Source organism: Dermacentor variabilis, chromosome 6, assembly GCF_050947875.1.
Source record: "Dermacentor variabilis isolate Ectoservices chromosome 6, ASM5094787v1, whole genome shotgun sequence".
Lineage (NCBI taxonomy): Eukaryota > Metazoa > Arthropoda > Arachnida > Ixodida > Ixodidae > Dermacentor > Dermacentor variabilis.
In genome coordinates, this window is record NC_134573.1 from 135,442,094 (window position 1) to 135,464,464 (window position 22,371).

The window sequence follows — 22,371 nt, forward strand, 5'->3', positions numbered from 1 at the left end:
TGTGTGTGTGTGTGTGTGTGTGTGTGTGTGTGTGTGTGTGTGTGTGTGTGTGTGTGTGTGTGTGTGTGTGTGTGTGTGTGTGTGTGTGTGTGTGTGTGTGTGTGTGTGTGTGTGTGTGTGTGTGTGGCGCATGTCTCCAAACTTGCGTCACACTGGAAATTCATTTCAATTCATTTCATGTGGATACATACGCCTAGCAAACTCACCGGCTGCGCTTCGCAAACTGCTACGCGGGCTGTAAAGCAATTTAGTTGAAAAGATAATTAGTTGACTTTCTGTTAATTAGTCGAACGTGCGTTTCAACTGCTTGTGCAAGTAACGTCCGCCTCCCCAAATAATCGAAACTCGAGGACCGGACGAATGACGTTATCCGCAACAGGCTGTCATTAAAAAAAAAAAACATTCCGCGACACTTCGAGAACGCGATCGCCGCGTAATGTGACGCCTGCACTCACGCTGTCCAGCTGTATGGGGCAGCGGCCGGCGCCGAACGTCTCGCGCTGCCGGCACTCGCCGTAGTGTGCGCACCGGTCTCCGCACCAGCCGCAGCGCAGCGGGTCCTGGTGGTTCCGCATGCACTGGGAGCACTTCTCGTAGATGCTGCAGGAACCGACGGGGAAGCGCACCACCTGCAAGGGCGGAACGCGTCACGGGAGCGCGTTTTTCTTTCTTTCTTTTTTTTTTTTTTTTGAGCGTTTGGCAAGCTCAGTTTTTGCTTCGTTTCCACGATCCGCACGTGTGGATTACGGGTCACCGCTGTGCAACGAAAGCACACACACAGAGCGAGCAAAGGGAGTTTTAAAAAAATAGAAACTAGGATGCGTATAGGAACCCTACCGAAGAGAGAAAAACAAGAAAGGAAAGCCGTATGTCCCGTATCCAATAATCTCACAAGAACATGCGAGGGATGGGGCATAAAAAGGCTCGCACGTTCCCATATATCGTGTGGCGATACCATTATGCGAAAACCGTGTGCGCCCCCCCCCCCCCGTACGACACAGGGGAGCATATGGTTTCATGGGATTATTGGCTACGGGGCTTGTGAGCTTGTGTTTTTCGTGTTTTTTTTTGGGGGGGGGGCAGGAAATATTGAATTTCAAAGCCAATGTAAGTGAGCACGAGTGAAGATGGAGTGGGAGAAACAGAATAAAACTCTTAATTACAATGCAGAGAGATTTACGGCACCATGTTAGCGCGGCGTGAACGACCATAACGAACGTTCTCGGGTCATCTGGAGCGAATTCGTCCCGGAAATGCCAAGTTTTAAAGAACAATATAAATGCGTGCCAACGGTGGCTTTGAGTATAGCGTCCTGCTGCACGAGGTCACGGGTTTGACTCCCGGCGCCGGCAGTTGCATTTCGATGGGCGTCGAAGTGGAACTGTCGATGCATTTCGATATACGTGTCGTACTTATGTACCGCACATAAGTACGTAAGTATACCTTACACCTTTACTGAACATTCTTCCCTCGACAGGTATCGCATGTCGCTTTCGTTCTCGTCCGTGGCACTGACCGCTATAACAGCAACGGGTGGTGAGGCTGTGCTCATGTCATCCGCTATACCACTGTTACCTCGATAACTGAAACAAGACCAGGGCCATTGAGATTCCAACGTTGCGTCGCATCTGCGTGTGTTTTTATTTCGTTTTGTCACTATTTTGCGCATGTGGTTCTCTTCTGCACTAAAAAAGAATACTATGGAAGCAGACATTGTGAAAAGTTTCCTCTAACAACACGCTTGTAATTAGGAAGCTTTAACTACGATTGTCTCAGCGCGTGAAATGTGAAAGAAGCTTAAAGTGTGCACAGTAATGCGAGGTACAGTTACTAAATAATGTTATTGCGTGAAATTATTAATACGAAGGATGTCTGATTCCGGGAGAGCAAATAAACAGCAGTGCCCGCGAAGTCGAAAGAAGAGGAATTTTCTTTTTTGGGCGACATTCGTACAAGCATGTCGTATATCGGGTGTCCCAGCTAACGTCAGTCAAGCTGTTCAACACAAAAAAAAAAAGAAAGAAGAAAGCGCGGTGCGAGATGCGACCTTAGGACATACGGTGTTCGATCGTCAGACCTCTCACGACCGCACACCATAAGCTTTATAACTGTATCCTGCACCATGCTTTCTACATCTTCGTTTACGTTGAACAGCTTGGCTTACGTTAGCTTGGACACACGGTCTCCAGCTCAGATTCCGAAGCCACAAATTCTGAGTTAGAAGAAAGTGTCAGTCACAGAGACACCAGGCAGTTTCTCTGACGCTATCTCCTGCTATCCTCTGTCCTCCTCAGTTGCCACTCAGTCGCCACGGTCCTTTTGAACTGCAGAGAGGCCTGCGAACACGCCGCCTTTCTTTCTTTCTTTTTTTTTCTTTGCACAGTGCGAACACAATTATCGTCGTCGCGCTCGCCCCAGATAAGACCACTTCGCCATTCACTTTTTTCACGGCATGAGCTTTACTTTTCTCTCTATTCGGTGTTTCTTACACGTCGCAAGCACCGCGAGGGCCCTATGTCAACGTCAAACAGCAGAAGTCGCTGGCGTTTGCAACATGTCAAGCCACCCGTCAGTTGTTACATGCAATCACTGTCCAGAGACTCGTTCACACCGTAGCACATGCGTGTCGACTGACATCATATGTGCGGAGATTTTTATACAAGTCGTTTCTCCTTTCTTTTTTACGCCACCGCTGTTACGTTACTCCTGAATGATGACACAATGCGCTGAAGTCAATCTTAACTACTAGCCTTTGTATTTACGCATAAAAGATTTTTTTTTCTTTTCATTCTTGTACGCCACAGAAAAGCACAATTGTATGTGATGTAGGAGTATGTAGGGTAGTAGAACGCTTCCAAAGTTCGCACAATCACAAGGATACACCATTTGAACCATCAGTTTAGCGATACGATGTTGTTGTTTCCTTGGTTCTTGGTCCGCAACAAGTGCGCTTGTTTTTCCTTTCGCAATTACTACAATGTGCGAGCATAATGTACTACACGACTGTGAGCACCGGTCCAGCCGAAACGTATTTTGTATTTGTTTTTAAACTTCTAGGTCTGTATTAACAAAAAGCTCTTACGCTGGAGTTGTTCGTAAGAGAGAAATTCCAGCCGAGCCTGATGCTGGGAGGCATATTATTAGCGAAGGTGGCCGGCAAATAGCATAGAGCATTTACGAACGAAATGACTTGCGAGTTTTGCCCCTAATATCTTATGTGGTCGATGTCCATGTCTTTCTTACGCGACCGTGCCGTGATCATCCCAGACTAGACGAGCTTTCCTCATACCCTGAATTTTCGCGCTAATGCACACATTGTAACAAAGATCGAGCTGTCGGTTTGTTTGTTTCTTTTTCTGTTTTTCTTGTTCTTTTTTCAGTGAAAGCTTCCGGGCAAAGAAAGAAAAATTATTATATGACTCCACATATTTGGCCCTCTGTTCAGTATGTTCTACTTTACTTCACTCTTTTCTCTTTCGTTCATACTTTATTTGTTTATTTTCTTTCCTCGTTTTTCTTTCTCCCTCAAAATGAAACACAATATGATATTGTTCGCAAGAAGCTGCCCATTGTGTACAGTGTACAATGCGGCAACAGGATAACATTCACTGAGAGAACGATCAACGCTTACAGACTACGTGAGTAAAGGGAAAGAGAGATCGAGAGAACAAACTGTTGTAAGGGAGACAATGCACGCAACTTCAAGATGGAGAGAATTTTGGCTTGTTCGTGAACAAAAGAGAAAAGGAACTAAAACGACGACACGACAACCTGGCGAACGTGCTTACGGCATAATTATACAGACAATCCGTAATAGAAACGGCCAGCTCGCTGAAACCTATGCTTTGAAAGCAGCGGATCTGTTCCGTCCCCTCAGAAATTCACTGCATCTAACTTGTCGTCCGCCTCGGAAATTACTTCGCTGCCGTTCTTCAACAAAAGGTCGTTTACAAGGATTTGCATTTGATGGTAGTTGCCGACTGCGAGGCCCCCGACGTTTCTTTCAATCACGACGTGCGCCATGTGTGCACGTAAATGCTTCCTTCTTTCTTTCTTTCTTTTCTTTTGGGGGAGGGGGTGGGGGCGGCGGCTTAGAAAGTAATTCTTGCACGGATGACTGCAAGTTCTGCCCGTCAGTGTACAGCTGAGCGATAAGAAATTTCGAGTCGGTGTTTCATGCAGTGGTGCCTTGTGCCTTCGCTAATTGGCGAAAAGAGAAAATATGGCGCGCCTAAGTGCACTGCTAGCTGCTTAGTATGCGCTGAATTACTGGCGGCGGTAGTAATAGACACGAGAAATGGGAAAATTTCGCTGCTTTGCGTTCCTATATTGAGAGCAATTCACGGCGTTTCAATCCGGAAGATGTGCACGTGCGTTTAGCGTTAGAAACGCAGCGCTTACGTGAGCCTCGACACGAGGAGTATAAGCGAAGGGAACAAACCAGTTCTGAATCTCAACTATACTAAACACTCCTCCTGTTGGATTTTCTCTTTGTTCATAAACTGTGACAGTGCGGCAATAAATGTTGACTTCGCCAGAACTATCTATTAGCGTTTTTTTTTTATTTAATGGTATCGAGCACGTGCGGTTTCATCCAGGACAAGAAAAGACAGACAAATTTGTTTTCTCGTCTTACGCATTCGTTTGCCTTTTTTCTTCATTAAGCATGTATATTAGGCTTAACACAAATTTAACGTCCATTCATTCAAGACAGTTTTTTCTGCTATGCTTTCCTTGACTCCTTTTCTGATTGGTTCCGGTGGCTGTAAGTGAAATTCAAGCCCCCTCTGTTCTCCCATTCTGGTTATTGTTTTTCCAGTGACTTGTAAGACGCAACTGAAGGAACAACGAAACACTGCTCAACGCTGGCGCCGCTGTTCAGATTCTCCATTGCAAAGCAAACATCATACAAACACTCGCTGAAAAAATATAATTGGGAAAAAGGTAAAGAAACGGCCGGGTGTACTGACCCTGTCGCCCACCAGGAAGTAACCGTACATTCCATTGCTGTCCACAGCCGTGCTCTTCCCTACGGGGGTACCTTCGCCGTTCGAGAGGTCCATCGAGAAGAGCAGCTTCGACGACTCTCCCTTCAACATGTACTGCAGAGAAAAGAACGTTAGACGGGTGGACGCGTTAAACGTAGGCACAGTCAGCCTGACAACATTAGGAACCGCGGGCCTTTCTTTTTAATTAAGTTGAGTATAAGTTGCAATAGGTAGCGTAGCACTGTTTCGGTGTCTGGCGGTCTCAAACTGTTCGGAAACTCAACGTTCTGCCTTATACTGCGGTCGGTAAACGTTTGACGCCGAACGTATTTGTGATGCGCAAATACAGCCGACCCGGCAAAATTTTTCAGCACTATGCCGCAACGGGGCACGACAGATTTGGCATCATTGAAGAGCAAGCTCATAAATGATCGGTGAAGTGCACGCATAATGTGTTCGGCCAATACACACATTGTCCACCTTTTCTTTTTTTTTTTTTCTTACGTGAAAGGCATTTGCTAGCGTCCAAAAGAGCGCGATTCAGAAGTGCGGCCTTCGCAAACTGTAGAAATATATACACTATTGTGACTCGGGATCGAAGACGAGAGACGGGACTCTAGAAGGAGGAGACCAGGAGTATATGAAGAAGTTTCATAAAGTATGTACAATAGCGCAGGTAATAACAGGTAATAGCAGGTAATAGCATACAGTGACGCGGCCGAAGAGCGCTCCAGACCGACGGGGCGACTCGATGGTGGGTGCGTAGTGTGGCGCAATAATGCGTAATAACGAACTGGGCCTCTCTAATCGGCGGCTGTAAACTTAGGGTGTATGTAGTCTTCTATTTTTTCGTATTTTTGCAACGTTCACGATACCATTCGCAAGAGAAAAAAAGATCGTAAAGTATAAACCAGGTCCCTTATCGCAACTTCTCCCAGAATTGGTCCGCGATATGATCTCAAGTTAGTAAGTTTATTGTTTTACCACTCCCGCCATATATTCACTCGCCGCGTTGATCGCCATAAGAATAAATGTTACCTCCAAGACCTCTACGGCCGCGTTCCGTACTACGGCACAACGTACAACGACACCATTCGAACAAGCTGCCGAGGCAGAACAAGAGGACATGGATTTGTTCATGAGATTGTAATGAAAAACTGCGCAATGTTCGTAAAGAAAGGCATTTGAATAAATACTATTCTTTTTTTTAATAACGTGCACTGAATGTTTAACGCTTGCTACCAGATACCGCTTTTCAGTTTGTTTTTCATTTTTCTTTCTTTCTTTCTTTCTTTCTTTCTTTCTTTCTTTCTTTCTTTCTTTCTTTCTTTCTTTCTTCATCGTTATGCAAGAGCTATCTTTGAAATCACCACGCCGCATCATGCCTCCCTGTACAACTTGAAACTTGCACAGTGGGCTGCTCATAATGAGTCTTCTTGCCAGAATAACTCATGACTTTGACATCGTCTTGCGCTGCTAGCATGTGGGCACTGATTAACGAAAGAATAATCGTCGCTGCGGTATAAGAGCCCTAAATACACTCAACCTTTCACTTGCCGTATGCAAATGTGTATGTACTTCTCAGCTCATTTATTTAATTTAGCGTAGAGTGTTCCTTTATTGACCGTAAGTCTTTGGGACAGCAGCCTCTGAAATATAACGCTATAATTGTGGCCTTATAATCATGTAATAAACAGCCCATTTGAAGCTGTATCGCTGTATGGTACCTAAGTGCAATGCGGTAAAGCCGCATTTCACGGAGGAAGAAAACTTGGGAGAATGACCACCGAAGAAGGCCTGCTATCCCAGAATGGCCAGTATATCAAGTCGCTAAAAATATAAAGAAAAGTAAAAGAGAAGACGCGTAAGAAAAGAAGACCGCATGAATAAAACAAAATATTCCATGTATAGCCGGCAACTTCACGCAAAAATTCGGCAACAAGGCATACACACAGTCAGAGCACACGGAACAGCAGCCCCTAAATGTGCAACCAGTTACACTGCAGAAATTACAATCACATCAAATAAAAGCAAGTTAATATCAGTCAACGCACGAAAAGAAAGAAAGAAAAAAAAGAAAGAAAGAAAGACATGCACGCATTTATAATGTACATCACAGCTATACGAAATGACTGCTTGCGTCTGCACATGTTCATCGCAACTCGCACATGTCTCTCACAAACACTATTCACACGCACTGAACTAAGTATATGTCCTCCGTTAAGTGTTGCCGTTGCACCCCAGAACCAAGAGAGAAAGATGGCATCTGTCTGTGGGTGGCACGAACATACAAACAAGACCCGACCGGATTCTACAGAAAGAAGTCCTCGCTGCTGAAGTAATAACGCAATCCGACGTAGAACGGGCAACGCTAAGCTAAACGCGCCATCTGGTGTACACGAGAGGAGAGTGCGCATGGCGTCACGGTAAAACATCTCTTCGCTAAACAACGAACAGCAGCTCGCAGGTTACACCGACGACGTAAAAAAAAAAACAAAGTTCTGGAAGGTAGCTAAAGAATACTTCTCATTCAAGTTCGTTATGGTGCGACAATCGAGCCTGGCACCACTGACCCCCTTGTCAACACAATCGCTGTACAACTACATCTACTCTTGTAGCTTCGTGCTGTTTTAAAAAGCGATGCCTCGACTACCTATCTCAGGAAATTTCGTCCACCTGGCCGGTCCCTACAAAACTATCCGACCATTCAAAGCACAACCCGCCGTGGTTGCTTAGTGGCGATGGTGTTGGGCTGCGAAGCACGAGGTCGCGGGATCGAATCCCGGTCACAGCGGCCGCATTTCGATGGGGGCGAAATGCGAAAACACCCGGGTATTTAGATTTAGGTCTAAGTTAAAGAACCCCAGGTGGTCGGAGTTTCCGGAGTCCCCCACTACGGCGTGCCTCATAATCAGAACGTGGTTTTGGCACGTAAAACCCCATAATTTATTTTAATTCAAAGCAAAGCATCCTCTCGGTATGTCCAATTCATGATTCAAGCTTAGCTGCTTTTATAAAGAAAAACCAACGCACGCTAGTCGACCTCCAACTAGACACGGGGGAAACTGCGCTGTGGATCTTCTAAAATACCCACTCGTCAGAGCCAGAATGAACACCTGGCGCAAATCCTTGCGCACAACGGCCATCTTTCTGCCCTACGATGATAGGCCCTGTAAGCTAACCCACTGTAGGGAAGTCACTTTGCTCTGCATTTATGCAGCCAACAAGCGAGAGCGCGTCGTAGATAGCCAAATAAAGCATTCATTCATTCATTCATTCATTCATTCATTCATTCATTCATTCATTCATTCGCCAGTGCACACAAGACATGCCAGCCTCCACTTTTCTTTGCACATACCTTGTATAGGAATCCCAGGTGGTCGCCCACCCATATGATAGTGGTGCTATTCTGCTGCATAACGGTGACGGCTGTCGCCAGTCTTTTGTCCAAGACGATGGCCGCTCTGCCGACGAGCGGAAGCATGCCTTCGATGTAGTTGTTCACACCGGGAGAGCACAGGAAGTCATCGCTTGGCTCCTAGTAGAGCAATGTAATGAGGTGGTTCAGCATTGCGCGTATATACCGGGTGTTCAAAATTAAGCTTTATCGTTTTCTTAAAGTTAGGCACTGGGAGGCGCGCGAAGACCACCTGTGCAAATAAGTTCTGCGGCCATGGGGACACAAAGTGAGATGATAATTATCGCTGTCAGCAACCCAATTAACTACAATTGAATAATTAACTTTTTATTGACTGCAGTAAGTGTGTATGTTTATCGAAAAGTTGGAGGCGGTCGTGTTTCTACACAGCTTCACTTGGAAGAATTTTTCCACATCTGTGCTCCGAGATCTCTGACTCCAAATTTTAGTTGTCGTTCGCATGATTACGCGTGCAAGAGAGTGAGGATCGACACAAAGCCTTGATGTGACGCGGCTGGATGTGACGCGACTGGATGTAACAATAACAACGATCCCGCCGCTGCTCGAGGCCGCAACGAGATGCTATGACCAAGGTGTCCAAACCCAGGCCGTCCAGCAGATCTCGGCGGCTCTCGAAAGGCAACGACCGAGCGAAACCGGAGGGAGGCTGCCACTCCAAAAGAGGGGCAGGCGCGGTCGACCAAAGGGAGTAGTGCGGCCGCGGCCGAAGTAGAGGCGCCACACGCCGCGAAGACGTCATGGCTGCGTCAGGGTAACGCCTCCCTAACAGGGGAAGGCTAACCGTTCTGCAGGCAATCACAACAAAGTTTCTTCACTCACTCACTCACCGCCTTTAGTCTGACAATAGGGCGGAGACTCAGGCAAAGATGATAACTGTTCCCTGGACCAGATTACTGGTCCGATTTCTTACATAGACGGATTTAGCGACCACAAGCTCCTTAATTTCCAAATTAATCTACCTTTAACTTTTGCAGGTTCAGCGACTAAAACTATTCGGGATTACAACCGTGATAATTACGATAGATTCAACACCGAACTAGAAGTTCTTTATAACGAATCTTTTGTGTCATTGTTTGCCTCCCGAACCCTGAATGAGAATCGGGTTCTTTTTAAGCAGAACATATTAGAGTTCGTTGACAAGTATGTGCCGCTAATCTCTAAATCCAACGATAAAACTAACACTTGGTTTGCCAAACAACTTCGAACAGCATGAAATAAAAAGAAACGTTTCTACAATAGTGCGAAACGTAGGAATTTTGCGTGCTACTGGGATAAATACAAGTATTCCTTACAAGCTTACTGTAAAGCATTGGGCGCAGCCAAGAAAAAAATATTATTCGCAGGACTTGCCCGCACTTATAAGAAATAATACAAAATAATTCTGGCAAACAATTACAATACATGACGCAAAAGAAATTCCGCTTTCTGATGAAGATTATGCGGTTGCTTTCAATGCATATTCCGCATCTATTTTTACACAGGAAGATTGTTACAATGTGCAGTTTGATCCTAAACAACCCTCCCCTCTCATGGCTCCGATCATCATCACTGCCGAAGGTGTCGCGAACCTCATCACGAATCTTGAAGTTTCTACTTCATCTGGCATTGATCACATCAACTCTAAAATACTGAAGAACACTACTGATATTTCCAGTCGCTTTCTGTGTCACCTCTTTAACCAGTCTTTATCATCAGGTGAGCTGCCTAAGGACTGGAAGATTGGTAAGGCGGTTCCCCTATTTAAATCCGGTGACAAGCACTCGCCCCGTAATTATCGACCCATTTCACTAACATGCATATGCTGTAAATTACTTGAACACAGTATAGCTTCTCATATCCACGTTCACCTTGAACCAAATAACTTTTTTTTTCCTCTAATCAGCATGGCTTCAGAAAAGGCTACTCACGTGACACTCAGTTATTTGAATTCACGACTGAACTTCACTTTAACATAAGACTAACCATCAAACCGATTGCCTCTTTCTTGATTTCGCTAAGGCGTTCGATACTGTACCTCATTGCCGTTTGACTTCCAAATTGTGTGCCCTTTGTACTGATTCATTAACACTGTCTTGGCTACGTAGCTCCTTGTCTTCGCGTCAGCAATTTGCTGTGGTCAACAACATTTCGTCTATAGCCTTCGCGATGTCACATCCGGCGTCCCTCAATGCAGTATGCTAGGTCCATTACTCTTCTTAATATTCATCAATGACTTGCCCGCTAACCTTTCATCCTCAGTTAGGTTGTTCATTGCCGACTGCGTCATCTACCGCAACGTTAAATGTTTCGATGATCATTCTACTCTCCAAAGTGACCTTGAACTAACTATTGATGGTGCGTAACTTGGCAGATGACCTTTAACGCCTCCAAATGCAAGTTAATCTCGTTTAGTCGAAAGCGCACTAACTCAGTGTTCAACTATTCGATTAATAATACCGTAGTTTCGACAGCCCCATCGTACAAACATCTCGGCGTTTACCTTTCATCGAACTTATCCTGAACAACACATGTGGCAGCTGTCTCATCCAAAGCTTCTCAATCTCTCGGGCTACCTGCGTAGAAACTTGCGCAACGCGCCTTCTAATGTACGAAAATTAGCATATCTTGCTTACGTTCGCCGACAACTAGAGTGCGCTTCATCCACATGGTCACCATATCAACATTATCTCATCTGTGTGTTGGCAACCGTTCATAATAGGGCAGCCAGATTCATTTCTAGCAATTACGACTATCATTCAAGCATTACGCGAATAAAACAAGACCTTGATTTCAGTCATCGGGAGATATCACCGCGTCATTGCTCTTTTGTGTCTGTTTCACCGGTATATTTCTAGTAATAACATTCACTATTTGCCACTTCGTGCTCCGGTGCGCACATCTCGACGCATTCACAACGCACTTAGTTTCACGCGCATTCCTGGTCAAACGCAGTCATTTAACCCATCACCACTATACCTAGAGCTGTTGCACATTGGAAATGCCTCCCGGATCACATTGCATCCATCTCTAATCGTGAAACATCCTGTGATAACCTAAATTCGTTACGTGTTAATATTGTACCACGATGTCGCACTTTGCTATTTTTCCGTTATGTAATTAATGTTGCCCCCCTTACTTAATGCCATTCAATGGGCCTGTTAGGTGTTGTGAATAAATAAATAAATATGCTTCTAGTTTGCCTCATGCGTTCATCATAATCATCGTCAGTCTAATTTATGTTCACTGCATGACAAAGGCGATCTGTCAGCGATATCCGCTCTTAGTCGTGTCTCGCATCAGCTGACTCCCTATGCCTGCGAATTTACTCATTTCTAGTCCCCTGCCGACTTCAATTGTGTTTCCCTCTTCTTGACACACATTCTGTTCCTCGGTCTAATAGACTACCAGTCATCTCCACCACGGATTACATGGCCTTCCCAAATCCATCTCGTCCTCTTAATCTCAAATACGTCCGTTTTCAATTGCTAGTCTACACCGCTGCCTTCCTGCCGCTTAACGTTATTGCTGTCATTTATCATTCCGTCCCTCGTTGCGTTGGCCTCAGCTTCTTCTCAGCCTTCCCTGTAATTGTTCCTGCCCCACTTGTTATAGTGGCGGTAGACTGCAACGAATGCACACTTTTTTCGTTTCAAGGACATAGTATAAGCTGCCAGTCACGAGTTGGCAGTACCTGCCATATGTGCTGCAACCCATTTTTTGTTCATCTCGGAATTCCCTTCTCGTGATCCACGAGAACAAAATTCCCGTAAAAATAGTTACTTATATAAGATCGACCTCAAGGTCGGGATCCCTCGCCGCTTCGCAAACTCTGTCTGCATAAGAGTTCTCTGTACACGGTCCTTATGTACATCATGATCGAGTTCGTACACCGGTCAATCGTTTCGGGGCGGTGAAAGAATCACTGGATATATGCACTTTTTTTTGTTTTGTTTTGCCAGCCGCGCGAGCTTTGTAGCGCCCAGGACGCGCGCTCTGAATCGCATGTCTTCTTGTCAACTGGCGCGCAACATACGACGCTTTTGTGAACGCGACAAGCGCCAAGAAGCAGCCAGTGGCGATTAAGCAATCGAACGTTTCACTTACGTAACGCGTGCACTTCAGCTCCGACTGGTCGTTGTGGAAAAGGCGCGACAGCTTGGCCTTGACCTTGCCCTCGTTGCAGTTCTCGATGGTTTCGCGGAACGCGTCTTCGACGCGTCCCATGTCGAAGAAGCACAGCGCCGAGCCCTGGCTCGGATCGTTGACGTCCATGCGGCCGCCGAAGGGACTGCCGAAGGCCACGGCGAGCACCTTGGTCTCGTTGCCCGTGTTCGACATGCCCGAGGGCCCCAGCGACGCGCTGGTGGCGATGGTGTACCGCAGACCGGCGTCCTTGGGGCACTCGATGGGCATCTCCATGTAAGTGAGGAAGGTATCGTCGCTCTCGCACACACGCACCAGCCGCGTCTCGAAGGCCTCCAGGGAAGCGCCCTTGTTCTGCACGGTCACGAAGTAGGCGAATCCGTTGTGGCTGAAACCGTACACGTAGCTGATGCGGTACGACTTCTTCAGGCGCTCGATGACGTTCACGAACGACACCGCATTGCGCTTGAGCGCGCGGAGTTTGAACGAGTTGGATGATCCCAGTACCCTGGCGGACACGGCGTACGGGTGGTACTCCAGGGGCCTGTCGTCGTATCTGGACCCGACGAACAACACCCCCGCTTTTCTGGGGCCACCGAAGAAGGCGGCGGTGCTGTCTCTCGAAGCGACGTAGTTGACCACCAGTTTCTTGTCCATCGTCCGGCTGATGTTCAAGTCGCTCAGCGGTTTATGGAACGCGCAGATGCCCTGCGACGTGCTCCCGCAGGCCAGCACCAACGCATTGGTGCCCAACTGGAGCAGGATTCGGTTGTCGTTGTCCGTGTCGGTCCTGCTGTGGTTGCACTCCAAGGGATCCGGACGGCACTGCGGGCTGTCACTTTCGGGACCCGTGCTGTAAGTAGCCTCGAGCGAGAAATTGTCCGCGGAGAGCTTGTAAAGAGCGTTTCGTCCGCCGACGATCACTGCGTGACCTTTCCCGGGCGACGTAAAGTATATCACGTTTTGCACGGGACCCCCAGGGGCCCGGAAGTCTCTGATGTCAGCAGTGCTTCCCGTGAAAGCGCATGCTAACAACGCCACGGCCCGAAGGAGCAACACCGACGACGATCTCGACCCCGCCGTACGATGTGCCATCGTTGAGCTGGTTCGACGAACGGCGGAGTGCTTTGCACCGTTCACGAAGGTCATAACCGGCTGTAGAAGGATTCGAAATTGCGGGCCATCCCTGCGAAAGGCAAGAATAAAATTGTCAAAATGAGCACAATTGCGCGAGTCGTTCTCGCTCTTCCCATTTCTTTATTACAATTCTCTCCACAACGTTCGACGCGCATGCACGCTATAGCGTTATTTCGGGTTCACACTGCGTGCGTTCGCACGCTTCGTTACCATGGCTATGCTTTCCGGTGCCCACTCACTTTCACTATTCTTTATCACTCGCTATTATCGCTCTGTTGTCGTTGACTGGCTGGCCTATAACCTATAAACTGAAAGCACTTTAGGAAGTCGCGCTAATAGAAAATGGAGCTGCTGCTGTAAACGTTAACATGATGTTCAGAGTGGACGTGCAACGTGGAATACTGTCGGTGCATTGCATTGCTCGAACACGCTGACATAGTCTGTACCACTTCAAGAAAGAAAGAAAGAAAGAAAGAAAGAAAGAAAGAAAGAAAGAAAGAAAGAAAGAAAGAAAGAAAGAAAGAAAGAAAGAAAATCTTTTCGCATCATCTGTGGTCTCTATACTTTTGCTCGTGACTGTACGTACAGACATCTGGTTTCAGTATGCATTCCGTGCACTGTGCAGCAAATGACAAAATGACGACTACCTCGTCAAGGAGGCAATAAAACTGGCTAGGGAAGCAAGAGACAGAGAGAGAGGGAAGAAGGAAAGTCAGGGAGGTTAACCAGACTGAGACCAGTTTTCTACCCTACACGTGGGGAGGGGAATGGGAGTGAAAGAGAGAGAGAAAGAAAACATGAGTCTATACCGCACTTTCACATGCGCTAAGTTAGGTGTAGGATGTCTATCGTCGGGCACTCAAGTCTGTTGCCTTCAGGTAGCGAAGGAGCACTCGAACTGCTTTCTGGGCTAATGAACTGAGGCCAGGCTCCCAAGATCTTTGCTTCTGTAAATGGCCTGTCATCCAGTCTATTCAAGGGAAGCAAGAGTACTCAAAAGCAACCTATGAGCTCAAAGTCAACAAGTTTGACAAAGCTTGAACGAATAACAGGACAAAAAGAAAATAATGTACATGCAGATGCATCGTAACTTACATATTGGAATCTCTCTGAAGCGAAGTTTTCGTGAAGCGGTCAAGTAACTGCCATAAAACATATATGCGACGCGCAAAATTGTCTTTATTGCCATCCCACGCGACGCGACACCTTGCGCAATATTTATGCACCCTGGCAGGCCACAACTTTAATGTCACGCAATGTTGACGTTTATTACACCGTTTCACAACCTACACGGAAGTACAAAAGAGAATTTCAGACGATCGACTGCACACAGTGAAACGTCGACGCAGTGACGTCGCGAGGACGAAGCCAATTTGTCAAAATGCTTGTAGAGGTAAGAACGCTGAGGAGAGGCGTGCGCAGAGAGGAGTATACGACGCGGAAGACAGGGGTAAGGTCGGTGATTCTTCGCGGGTGTCCTTCCTGTGTCTTTGGCCTCATGGAAACCGACACGCTGTTCCTCAAGACAGCAGCAGCAACCACGGTGAGCAAAGTCTGCATGGAAGGGCTCACTGCGAAAGCTTCGATTTTGAGTGCGCCTTCCACGTGAGAGCTGGCCCGCGGAAAAAAATGGTACGCAGCTGCTGTTATACAAGGTCTGTCTTCGGTGGAGACAACTGGCCACGCAGCAAAGCAGCATCTCCGGAACCGCGCCTCGCAACCACGATCAGAACACGTGCTCGAAACGCGCTGAAGGAAACACGCGGCATCTGGGCGCTCCGCTACGCCGGCGGAGGCCCAGACTCCGACGCCCCGTACGGTTCCGGCCGGGGTCATCGACTCGCGCTCAAGTGCAGCGGGAAAGCAACAAGTTACACAAGCCCGCGGCACGCCTTCTCCTCCTCTTTTGTGGGACCCCGATAGTGAGGCCGACCTGGATGCTCGCCCACATGCCGCCTCCTGTGCTATTCAGCGCGTGTTTGGGTAACGTCACGGGCCTGAGGGCGCATCAAGTTCGCTGCAGCAGCGGCTCCACTCGATACTTGACCTGGACGGCGAAGATACATCTATATTCTGCAACGCTCAACTTTTGTTCCCCCTACCCTTGGCATGTCGGTTCTTTTTAGTTGGTCACTCTCCCTTCTGTCTATTCCCCTTCTCCCTTCCCTCAGTGCAGGGTAGCCAACAGCAAGGACTCTTGACCGGTTAACATCCCTGCCTTCTTTTTATCTCTCCCTGTCTCTAGTTTTGTTTGTTTGTTTGTTTGTTTGTTTGTTTGTTTGTTTGTTTGTTTGTTTGTTTGTTTGTTTGTTTGTTTGTTAGTTAGTACAGGCAGACAGACAGACAGACAGACGCAAAGTGTATGAGATAAAACAGATATTGATGATTCAAAATGGCAGGCATAACAACAGTACAGGCCAACTAGGAACAGATTTTTCATTCGAGATCGTATGTCGACGTTTTTGCGCACGTGTAGTAGCACCAAAGGCCAGGTTGTTTCACCGGACGTGTACTTAGCAAGTATCAGCCAGTGACGATGAGGTAACATGCACTTAGGCAGTACAACCACTGCATCGGTACCAAGTATCAGTTTCCTTTCATATCAGATGACACTGTGTACGCGTTGTTGTGCCTACTATAGTAAAAAACGAAGTCCCATCATAAGGCGCCCAACGTTCCGAAAAAAAAAAAAACACACAGCCGGTACACGGCAGCTAGTAAAATGCCACCAAAACTTCAGCCGCGCAATCGAGCTTGCGATATTTCGGCCATTTTTACTTTTCTGTGCCCTTTCGCCCTTTCCGAGCAGAGCGGCATGTCATAGAAACACTGTTCTTCAACAACAACGATCTCGTCTCTAACTCACTTACTTTCTCTCTATATCTCTCTCTTTGTCAGCTGGCATTGGTCAAGAGAGTGAGGAGGTATATAGCAGCTACGACTGACGGAACTCGAATCAAACTCATGAAGAAACGCAAAAGAATAACGTAGCGTGGGGAAATATTCGGCTTTCCCGCCACTGTGCTTCAGTGACTGTATGCGTTCTGCGCATGCATTCGGGTGAGTTCGGAATGCAAAAAAAAAAAGAACGTTCGTGTACTGAGATCCAGGTGCGCGTTAAAGAGTCGGAGCATCCCGCGATATGGCGTATTTCATAGACCATGAGTTATATATCGATACTGTTATTTCATTTGATATACATCGGCGTTGTTTCTCGTCTCAATCCACGCCATCCTCTCTTATTGCGTCTCTCCTTTCCTCGCACCGTTTGTTAACATGAAGCTCTACCAACTAGAGTACAGGTTGTACAATGATCATTAGTTAATCGCCCGTTTAACGACTGGACTTTGAGATTTAATTTCGTTAAATCGAGATTTTCATTAAATATAAAACACTCCAAACGCTCGTGCGACTGATGTTATACTACGTAGTCGAGAGCAAAATAGATGTCATTTTTGTCTGCGTAAACACTTGCCGTAGACAGCGAGCCCACTTGGAGCACGTCTTGTACGTGTTTTTTCATAGGAGCAGCAAACCTTCTAAATAGGTCACTGGTGTCCGCGACCAGACCTGGAGCATTGCGTACCCAAGCATATTAACCATATTTTTTCCCGAAGGCTTCGTTAAATCGGGCGACACATTGAATTATGTTCGTTATTTGGAGGATTTTGAAGCATTAAGCCTTATAACCTTCGTTAAACCGAATTTCCATAGATCGAAGGCTGACTGTGCTGCAATGTCCCGTAACACCTCCTCCCCGCACCCCCTCAACCCCAACGCCCCATACAGGAAAGTATACTACCAGCAACTTTTCACTGAGCCAGGCTTGGCAGTACTGCACACAACACGTGATTGAGAGCTGTTTTTGAATGCAGATAACTTATACAGCGCAACCACTTATGACCCCACCGCAAAGCCAGATAGTATCGAGCTGGAGGGAAGAAGAAGAGGTTGTGGGGTGGAGGGTCGTGGGGGTGAAAGGTTCGCTCTTATGTTTGCAACAAAGCAGAGAGGGCGGGACGGGGGATGTGTGTTTTATAGCCGAGCCGCTTCGGAGCCTGCTATGCGTTAATTCGGGCATGTATTGCCGCACAAAGCCAGGGCATTGCTTAGACCTTTCGCAAGAGCTGCCGTTTCACCGATGATTGATGCATGCTGTCACTGTTTTCGGAGGGGCTCAGGCCGTTTTGTTCCGTCCGACGGGACTTAATTCTCTCCCAACTAAAGCTATTTTTCTTTCCCTTCTTTCAGAGAAGTGATTCGGCCGGCGCTTATTGCGGGATCAAAAGGACGCCTGTTCTCTGCGTGTTTCTGTTCTGCTGATCATTTCACTTTCACCCGCCGAACCACATAACGTACCTCGGACTGGCGTGGCACAAACATAAATTGCGGCCCCCATTCGTGAAGCAGTTCCTAAGTTAGATAGATTCGCAAGAAGTAATGCCGGCCAATGGCGTCAGCTAACGTACTGTTTAGTGAGCGCGGCTGCCAATGGTCAAACAGCTCTTCTAGACAAAAAGCTTCGCGATTTGACCTAGTCTTCGGAGAAAAAAAAAAGAAAGTCAGTCAGTCAAGCAGTCAGTGAATAGACTTCTGCGATTCCTTCGGCTCTGAATTCATTTTCTGCGACATCAGCAAGCATCTCGCTGTGGATACACACGCACCGTCTTCGTGAGAACAACTTATTTGCGAGTCACTGGACATTGTCCTCGTACTCTATATACAGTATCGGCCCATGTACAGTCGTTATAACGCCGTGGGACCTCGGGAGAAGATAACGACTTAGCGTACGTGGGAAATCGTTTCGAAAACAAGGGCGTGCGTTTGCACTGGCGACAATGCAAACAGTGCAAGGCAAGATTTGCAGAGACAGTGAGCTTGCCGATGTTTGTGCTCTCACAGTTTATCAGTTATGCCTTACTTTGGCCGCTTTATCGTCTATACCACACATCAGAGGTCACGAATACTCTATACATTAGGAGAAGGACTGAAATGACACCGTCTTTGCACGACGCCTCCGAAAAGCGGAACAGATGGGACGAGGTGTATTTGACACATAATTTGCCTGGCACGCAATGAATCAACGGCTGATACAGGCTCCTGAAGTTCTATACTTCACTTCGGGTGAATCAAATTAGCTATGTTGGCTACACAAACACTGTCTTTCTTTCGTTAAAAAAAGGAACAATAAATTAGCCTATCTTCTCTCCTTTCTTTATGTGATTAGCACATTTTTTTTTTCTGCAAACTCCACTCACACAACTTGCTGTTGGCTGCTGTCTGGCCTATAGTAGATAACTTCGGTCACTGGGTATACGTGCCACTGGTTATGTATGTATGTAGAACAGTTAAAGATGGCGCCTCAATCACTCTCATAAACACACGGCGCTTGATACGTATCCCAACTCTGTCTCAGTGGCGTGCGTTGCTGCCATCATTATAACCGTCGCAATAATAATCACTATGCAATATAAAACGTCTCCACTACCAATGACAAAGCAATCAAAGGAAAGACTGCAGCTAATCGCATCAGCGTTGCCGCTCATTTCACAAGGATGGGTGCGTAACCATTTCCTTTCCTTTTTAATAAATCTGCCTGACGTCTACAAGGGAAGTCGCCTGTCTCTCTGCGACAGTTCTTTCTTGCGAATTCAGCATCCGACCGCAAGTTATAATGTACGTTCCTTTAATGAGTGCAGCCCAAAAGTTGGTCCTTGATTAATTGTACACATAAATTGCGCCTCGGTTCCTCGTGCATTAAAGCAATGTCTCGAAATGAGTGCAACACGCTCGCCTTCTAAACAAAAAAATTTGCTGTCTAACTCTTACACTGAAGGAAAGGGGGCCATATTTGGCAAAAATATTCATTTGTAAGTGCTGCTTGCTATTAGCCGGCCGAGTACGCTAATGATATGTCCGGCATCACGAATAGCTATAGCATGCGCTGTTACAAACAGCACTTGCGCAAGAACGTTTCTGTGAATACGGGCTCAAATCAGCACCGAGGCAGGCGCACATGCGCTTCGAAACCCGAACGCTTCGCGCAGTTCATGCATCGGGACCCCCCCCCCCCCCTCCACCCATTCAAAAAAAAAAAAAAAACAGCTCTCACGTTAGGATTGTTCGCAAGAGAAAATTTCAGCCAATCCAGATTCTGAACATATCATCAGCGAAGGCGGCCAGCAAATGACATATATATATATATATATATATATATATATATATATATATATATATATATAATAGAGAGAGAGAGAGAAACGAAAAAGCTTCGTGAATTGCTCTCTGCCTATACAACAAGAGCAGCCTTTGTCCTTTGAGCACCGCGAATCACACTGCGGGCGTGTGGGGTTTAGTGACTCCGATCTGTTTCGGCATAGTAGCTCGGGAACGCGTGGTGACACATTGAAATCTCCGCAGCGAAAAGCGTTTCTCTTCTTTTTCCGACGCTGAAAAACGCGCACATAATCATATTTCCAGCACGTTTCGACGCGATATTTTTTCACCTCTCAATGGTAGAAAACAAACACGAAGCGGTCCGCGAACACATCCCTCCTCTTTCTTGTTCGTTCCCGCCAAAATTCCAGGAATACCACCGGCGTATTCGCTTCCCAAGTCGAGCATGACGTCATCGCAGAGGGCCAGATTTGTTCGTTCACCTCACTACCGGCGGCGCCAGCGAGTTGGGGTTGCACCGGTTGCACTTTTCAGCAGCCATCCTTTCTCGGCGATGACTGGAGGCTGCGCGATGACCAATCGAGGGTGCGCACCGGTAAGAAAAAGGGCGGACGCCGAAGATGACGTCATGTCCTAAGAATGAATCGTGCGTGATGCTTCTCAATGAGGTACGAAGGAAAAAGGGGAGGGGGGGGGAGAAGGCGCGCCAGCCGCCTTTTAACGGCAAGCCTCACTGGCCGTCCTGTCCTCGCTTGCGCACGTGAAAAAGAAAACAGCGTGGAAAACCGGTTTTTGCTTGTTTCGCGGCACGCGCCTAGCCGCAACAAAAAACGATGCAAAGCGACGACGGAACGCGTAACTGGCGTCTGATCGTCAGACGGTCAGGTTCCGAAGTCTCGCGCGAATGAGCAGTTTTCGCGGATGTCGTGATTGGCGAGGGCCAGAGTGCCGGCCAATCGCCCAAGCTGATTCGCACCGCGAAACAGCTGGCGCGAACTTGCACAGCTTTTCGGTTGAAAGTGCTCTTTGCCAATGGCTGGCCGCCTACGCTAATGATACATTCATCATCAGCATTGGCTGGAATTTTCACTTGCGAGCGGTTTTAACGGAAGAGGTTTTTGTGAATACGGGCCTAGGTTTTTTTTTTCTAATATAATGAGATTTAGACATGAGTGTTTGCAGACATCTTAGAAATTTACAATACTTCCATATGTATTTCAATATCACTTTTGCCTACACCTAATCATAGACGTGCTGTAGACACCACGTTGACATAAATGGTAAAAAAGTGCTAATATATGTATACCGCTTACGCATCTACCACCCCGGCCACCTGCCAGCTTCGCGAGCTCTGGTGGTGAGTCGGTGCTATTTGCATGCGAATGTATGGACACGCTGAAACGTTCTTGCAGAGATGCAGCCTTTACTTAGGCTTTCCGAGGAAGCGCAGTCCACTGCTTGTCTATTATAGTCTACGCACGGTACAGCAACCCACAGAAATCGACGGCATACCGCACATATTAATACTGCAGACAAACGTCTACAGATCTTCTGCACACGGCCTGCGCTGACGTCATCGCACTTCGCCATGCCCCCGAAGACACGCGGTGCGATTCAGAGCACGCTCCGGCAAGCGACTAATCGTATCGACAACTGCGTCCAACGAGTTTCCACAAAGTTCCGCCACTTTCCATCACGTATCGACAGGTTGCAAATAAACGCGTCGCATTGAACGTGCCACGTCGCGTCGTACACGTCGGCCTATGCGAGAGCAGTCAGTACGGTGGAGGACCACTCGAGCTCCAACATGGCTCCAATACGGCGTACGTGAGGCCACATGCAAAGTGTCAATATATTGGATTAGCCGAGTCGTTGCAAGGGCATGCAGCGAACACTGGCCCTTCTTTCGAGGTGATTGCCTTGTGCCGTTCTGACAGCGCTGCGCCGTTTTGGCGAGGTAACGTGCATACGCGCGCGTTCCCTTTCGCTCCAACGGTCGAAAAAGAAAACACTCCGAAAGCCGTTGGCGTTGTCGCTACTCTTGCGTGCCACGGCGCTTCAAGGGCGGCACACTTGGCTGCGCGTTCCGCTCGCCGCGACGTTCGGCGGCAACAGGCTGAGCGGAAGCCGCGGGGCAAAAGTCGGCGGAACCTCGCGATACGCGTCCGGCCGGAAGTGGAGCCCACGCGGACGCTTGTATCTGCCGCTCGCCGCACGCAACTCCGACGGAGTGGAGAAAATATTTCGCGATCAATGTGCTACGTACAGCTCCCGGCTGTCCCGACAGCCTCGTGATCTGCGAGCTCGCCGATAAGGCAAAAAGACGTTTGCGCGAAACCGAACGAACGAAGAACCGGCATACGGCTGGCCCAGATAAACTGCCGGAAGGGAACGGTGCACGTAATTCGCCAGGGAGGCAGATGGCAGCCACGCACGCCGGGGTCTTTTTTTTTTTTTTCCTTCCAACTTGCACGTTCCGTTGCTTCAGACGAGTGCAACCGCCGTATC

The 22,371-nt window shown here is 47.5% G+C and overlaps 1 protein-coding gene across 4 annotated transcripts in view; it reads right to left on the bottom strand.

Annotated features, from left to right (window-relative positions):
- The window catches only part of LOC142585268 (hepatocyte growth factor receptor-like), a 67,431-nt gene that overhangs the window by 26,259 nt on the left and 18,801 nt on the right, over window positions 1–22,371 (bottom strand). For all 4 annotated transcript variants that reach the window (XM_075695892.1, XM_075695890.1, XM_075695889.1 and 1 more), the window contains exons 2-5: window positions 12,511–13,735; window positions 8,347–8,526; window positions 4,971–5,102; window positions 456–629 (exon numbers count right to left, since the gene is read on the bottom strand). In XM_075695892.1, the coding sequence (XP_075552007.1) occupies window positions 456–629; window positions 4,971–5,102; window positions 8,347–8,526; window positions 12,511–13,698 (1,674 nt within the window). In that variant the 5' untranslated portion in view covers window positions 13,699–13,735. The remainder of the gene's footprint in view (window positions 1–455; window positions 630–4,970; window positions 5,103–8,346; window positions 8,527–12,510; window positions 13,736–22,371) is intronic.